At 35.5% G+C, this 6,265-nt stretch overlaps 1 protein-coding gene across 1 annotated transcript; it reads left to right on the forward strand.

The window, feature by feature from the left end:
- Positions 1 to 3,447: 3,447 nt before the first annotated feature.
- Positions 3,448 to 4,092, forward strand: LOC124449283 (noggin-3-like). Its single transcript, XM_047000218.1, has one exon. It carries the CDS (start codon positions 3,448 to 3,450, stop codon positions 4,090 to 4,092), a length of 645 nt encoding a protein of 214 aa, XP_046856174.1.
- The last annotated feature ends 2,173 nt before the right edge of the window (positions 4,093 to 6,265 follow it).

The following is a 6,265-nucleotide window of genomic DNA, read 5'->3' on the forward strand; positions in this document are numbered from 1 at the left end:
GATTTCTTCTGTTCATCCTCGCTATGACAAAAGTATATGGAGATGAAGTACTTTGATTTCTTATGTACCATCCTCAGTATGACATAAGTATAAGAAGATCAAGTACATTGATTTGTTATGTACCATGCTCACTATGACATATATATCAAAGTATAAGAAGATCAAGTATATCGATTTCGTATTTACAATCCTCACAGTAAAATCCGTACCATAACTTCAGCAACCCCAATAAGCGGTCTTAACTACGTTTGAGCAACAGTGAACAATCTATTTATTAAACCAATTGCGGACATGAAGTAGTCTAGCTCTAATTCTACGTCTTACTATCGATCAGAACTATGATCAACAAAACTATGCAGGAACTAAGTAAGTGAAAGATCAAAAATACTCCATTAACGAGAAAATAAAATGAGATTAAATAACGCCCTTCGCAGTCAACAGGATATTTTGTGTGCAATTAGAGAGGATATGGACTTCAGACTAAAAAAAAATGAATCGGCAGAATGCCTTGGTACAAGATACATCTGCTGTAATATCTTTTGGGGATGGTCTAGTTTGAAGTGGCAGTCTTTATGGCGCTGCTTTGTCTTACTCCTCGTGGTGTTAGATCATTAATCATTTGCATTACTTAGTGGCCAATGCTTCGAGGCATTTATACACATCCCACTAAATGTGTTTTGCCAAATATGTTTACATATGTCCAGTGAAAGGTAAACATTCTTAATCATTGTATAGTCATCTGTATGGAGAGTAAGGAACTTCGAGACAGTTATAAAAAATATTGTAGATTTTTATTTTTGAAGATAAAATTTACAAATTCTCTACGTGTCCGTCCTGGCTCGCGAAAAAGTTTTCGAAACAATTAATCAACGCTCTTTCACAAAAATTCCTCCAATGTACTTACCATATATGGTATGAAGCATGTGTAAAGTCACGAGCTGCTCACAAATAGAATTTGATATTATGAGTTGTATATCCAGAGGTACGATAGATGTCAGATAACTTATGTTAGTATGAAGTCTTGAATCGGAACTCTTATATAAAGTCCATCTCCTTCTCTAGCGTTTACTGCCACATTACAACTTGTCAAAGTGGATGCATCTAAACTTTTGGTCCATAATAATTTCATAAACGGCAAAATTCCTCCTGTGGCACCATTTAATTTATCGTGGTGTGTTAAGGGTTTGAGGGGGGGGGAGTTGTCGGAGAAAAAAATCACATCGTCAGGGTGTTTTATTGGAGGATTTAAATGCCAAATATTGTTGCTAAGGTCGTTGCTATGGGCAAAAGTTTAAAAACTCTAGTAAAAAATGCAAAAACTCAAACACAAAGCCAAAAGCAAAAGGAAAGAATATGAAAGGGGGGTGTACAAGAGGCATGAAAGTATCAGAATTTTGGTTTTTGTCGTTGTTTACAATGAACAACTCCATGCTCAAATATATAAAAGATGCTCGAAATAGCTTCAGCTGTCTTGGTTGGGCTCTCAGCATTTCAACATCCTTAATAAGCATGCCCCATGTTTATTTTAGAAACAATATACACAAGAACCATACAGCGTATAGATGCTGACAATCGACGCTCATTTATCAAAAAATGAGATTTGTATGGTTTTCATTTAAAACGTTGATACTTCTCATCAAATAGAGTAGCATGCATGCCGTGAAGTGTGGTTGAAAATGGTAAAAATATTCTGCCAATCTTTCAGTCTGGGTTGACTCCCCGCCAGAAAAGTTAGAAGATTTTATTAAATCTTCATTAACAGCCTTTCTTTGTCTCACGTTCGCTGTCATAAAAGTATGCAAAAGATTATGTCGCATCCTTGCGAGTGAATTTTTGAGCAAAAAAGCTTATAGAATAATAAAGCGGCTCGCCTCTAATGTGACCGTGGAATCATTTCGGATAATCTTTTTCATAATAACCTATCATCTGCACATGCTCAAAGATGTGTTTACATAACAAAATTGGGTCATTAACACATGGGTGAAAATGACTTCTTCTTTATTATACACTTGCCAAACACATGGTTGTGTATGACTCCGTGTTTTCGCTAAAGATTCTACGCATGCGTTTGTTTTGCCAATACCCAAGTGACCGCCAAATATCCTATGAATAAAGAATACTACTTTATTTCGACAAGTCAACGATAGTGGATGACGTAATATTTGAAACACTCGTATGAAAACAAGCGTAAAGAACTACATCGTTCCATATTGCGACATAGAGTCAAATATTATCGCAATTTGTTAGAATTTTTATATTATTTGTTATGAAAGTGATTACCTAACACTTAATGTGACCTGACACGCTAGTAACCCCTTCTGCTCTGAAATATGCTACTATATAAATTAGGAGAGAGAGTCTATAGCCATCTGAGCAAATCTAGTAAAAAATTGCATAAATGGCAACGCTAAGAACACACTTCAATCGTCTTTTTTCATATACCATTGTTTGCTGACGTTTGTTTTGAAAGTTGACTGCACGAAAATGGTGGCTTTTCAAATAAACGAGATAATAAAACGTCTAGGTTTAACAAAAGAAATAGAAAGGGCTATGTGGCAAATGGAAAGTTGGAAATGGCCAGTTGGTAAATGGTATAGTTTAGATGAACGAGAGATCAGCGGTGTGAGAAAACTCAATAATTGTGTGTGGGGGGGGGAGGTGTTAGTACTAATATACTCTGCTGTGTTAAGTTCCTCTAAACTCGATTGTTTTCTACGGATTAAGGCATGCATGTATGAATTTGTGCTCCTTAGTTAACAAGTTTGCTGCATCACTGGACATAAGTTAGATGGCTGGACATAACAGAACAAATAATCGTTTGTTGTAGTGAAAAAGCATATATTTCAAAAACTTATATTTCCCATCAAACAAATCTTAAATAAAAATGAAACTTGAGTAAAGGCAGATTGTTTTGGGTTTTCTTTGATTCAAGCAAAAACATGTTTATGCCAAAACAGCAATTCTATCCGACATTAAAGAATTGTTGTTTGTCCGTACAAGAAAGATATTCACTTATTCACTTTTGAATTCTCCGCATACCAATTTAACGCAGTTTTTTTAACGTAATGCCCGTGGGAATAGCCGTGTTTTGTTCGAAATATGGTGTGACCTTCACTGCAAAATGGTTTTGGTGACTGAACTATAATAGACATTACATATTTTACATATGTCTTCAATGACAAATGAATGAGAAGTTCACAGCAGTAGCTGTTACGCAGATCTGTTTTCCACAAACACGCCTTGATTATTATAAATAAACTTCAATCAAGTATCAATGAACAAAGAAGAGACGCGCTGACTGGCCAGCGACGTACATCCATATTTGCTTATATTGCGCGAAGGTTCCTTCACGCACAAGCCACATGAAGCGATGCAAGCAAGTTGACGTGAACAACGAGCGGTGGAAAATTTCATACACACACTGAAGCCTTTTTATTTCGTTCAAAGATGACCTTGTTGCACTTTTACGTATTTGCTTTCTTCTGTCTCACAGCAAAAGCGACTAAACCATACTTCAAGTTGTTAAAATCAAAATCGTTACTTGTTGGCTCGCTCACTGAGAGTGAAGGGGCAAGATTCTTGGAGCTCATCAGGGGAGCGAAGGACCGACGCGCTCCATCCATAAATGCAACATTACTTCGAGAAATTTTGGGGAAGTGGTACGAAGCGGATTTAATGTCGGAAACGCAGCCAAATGGGGCGTGGTTGAAAAAGAGAAACAAATTGGAAAAAGGCGCTCAGTTTGCCTCTTTCAAAGAAAACAAAGAAGCGAGTGAAGACCTTTGGAAATTTTTCCAAAATAAAGGAATTTATCTTAACACTTCGCAATTTGAAGATGTTCGCTATTTTCTATGGAATATAACCCGCTGCAAAGCCGAACCATTTTGGCAAGACCTTGGCCGTAACGTGTGGCCACGATTCGTTAACTTTGGCAAATGCTCTTTTACAAATAACATAAAGCAATGCAAGGTCAGGGGTAAGAAGAAAATAAGGTTGTTGTACTGGGTATGCCCGAAAAGTTTGTCCAAGAAGAAATGTTATTGGGCTTTCTTTGAGACTAAAGTCATCCGTTCTTGCGGTTGCTCTTGTTAGCCAAAAACCCACATTGCACACGACATTTAATCTTCAATTTATTTGATAGCAATATTAAAAACTCATCTCTGACAAATCACATCTTTGAATGTTGAAAAAGCAAGTATACTATAATAGTTTGAAAATACATAAGAAGCGAAGCATTTATCGAAACAAAGTTTAACGGAAAATGGAAAACTTTTCAATTCAATGGAAACTTAAGTAGCAAAGTGTTTATGTCAACTTTTTTGTCTTATTTTCTTTCCTGATTTTAAATATAGCTATGATTCAAATAACTGTGAAAATAGACGTTTTATAGCCTCTGTTCTTTTTTAGTACCAATATGGTTTTCCAGTTTTAAGAAATTAAATGAAAAAAGACGAAAATTTTTTTTCAACCAATCTGCAATGTGTTTATATTCCAGTTGCTAAGCCAATTATATTGTGTATAGCTCGAAATTCATCGTCAATCACAGTGCTTCAGTGGAGCCAAAAAATTATTAGAAAAAATTTCTACAATTTTCTTTGACGGACATTCTTATTACCTTTCAAACTTTACTGTTAGTATGGCACACACGATGGCTGTGACGTACAAGTTTTCAAGCTTGTCCATTCCATGCCAATGTAAGATCATTAGCACTGTCTGTATGTATTATTCATTTTTTGGGGAGGGAGGGGTTCAATTTATGGTATTGCCATATCTCCACTAGAATATTGAAACTATGAATTTTTTATCGCCTTTTGTAAGACTATGTAAAAAAAGCTGAAATATGAAGCTGAGGTTAGATTTGGAGGAATGTATTTCTTGCACTTTATACCCTTGTGTGTGAGTTATTGACTTGCCTGCGTGTCAAATGCAGACTTTGAGATAACCTTACAACAGATAAACGCCATAGCTGTTGAAGAAGCAAAGAAAACTTTGCTTTGGCGTGCTGCTAACTTGTTATTCTGTGAGGAACATCGGCAAACATCACAGACTTAAAAAATTCACAAGGCGAACCGAACGAATCACACCAAGCTTGCTAATTACTTATATAGTCAGTACGCACAGCACACGAAATTGACGAGAATAGAATTCTATGCACATGGTTTTTATTAATTCCATCTGTGATCCTGGTATGAGTACAAAAAATAGTCTTAATATAGTCATTGAGACAGAAGATCAATATAGATTCTGGCATAAGCTATTTTAGCCATTTTTAAGCCAACCTCCGTGAGGTCACAAGGAAAAACCTAGCAGATGCGACGTCTAAATAAAAGTTTTTTTTAAAAGAAATGTATCTGGGGTAAGGTTTCGTATAATTCAGATGACTTTTCTAACCTTACAAAAATATGACATGCAAGCAAAGTTTTACGTTCATGTTTTAAACACGGGACGCCAGGTGCTAATCGTCATTCAACGTAATTTAGACGATTTCTCGCTAAAACCGTTCTTAAATTGGCCAAAGACAGTAAAATATGCAAATTAAAAGACACTGGCTGTTTTCAAATGCCTAATTGCTGCTTTAAGCCTGTAATTGTATATTTTGTTTTCTTATAACTATCGTCGTTTTTTATTTAGCTTATAGTACTCATTAGTATAGTGCAGAAATTTAACGCCACCAACACCAAATCAAGCCATTATTACTGTCAAACAAATTTGGGAAAGATCAAAAATTTTTGGTCAAAATGTCATTGTGGTCCCGTGATGATATACAATAATCCCTCCAATTACGGGGGTCATTATAGGAAAAAATGTACAGCTGCCCGTACTGCAAACACGACGTTTTCCTTCAGGGGGGGGCGGGATTGGTGATTGCAACGGAAATAAGGCTTGGAAACATTTATGAAATTTGAGTTTTTAAAAGGGCATTTTCATCGTTTTGCGAACATTGTTTGGAAAAAATTAGTTGTGCAAACTGAATTGATTCAAACAAAGAATACGCCAAAATCACAATCAAAATTTTGTCTGAATCACAAAAAACTCGAAACCTTATATTCAATTTAATTACAGTCTAACATTAAGGCCTTTAAACTTTTTTAGTATTGCAGATAAAATTTTAAAGTGTCGATATTTTTACATAATTTTCGAAACTAACCATTTTTCAATTGCAACTGCTAATTTTTCAATAGGAACTGTCCATTTTGAAAATTGGATGACCTTACAATGTTCATCTGTTTTGCTCCAATCATTAAGAAATCAGTTTTACAAGAGG

The sequence above is a fragment of the Xenia sp. Carnegie-2017 genome, unplaced genomic scaffold, assembly GCF_021976095.1.
Source record: "Xenia sp. Carnegie-2017 unplaced genomic scaffold, XeniaSp_v1 HiC_scaffold_23, whole genome shotgun sequence".
Classification (NCBI taxonomy): domain Eukaryota; kingdom Metazoa; phylum Cnidaria; class Anthozoa; order Malacalcyonacea; family Xeniidae; genus Xenia; species Xenia sp. Carnegie-2017.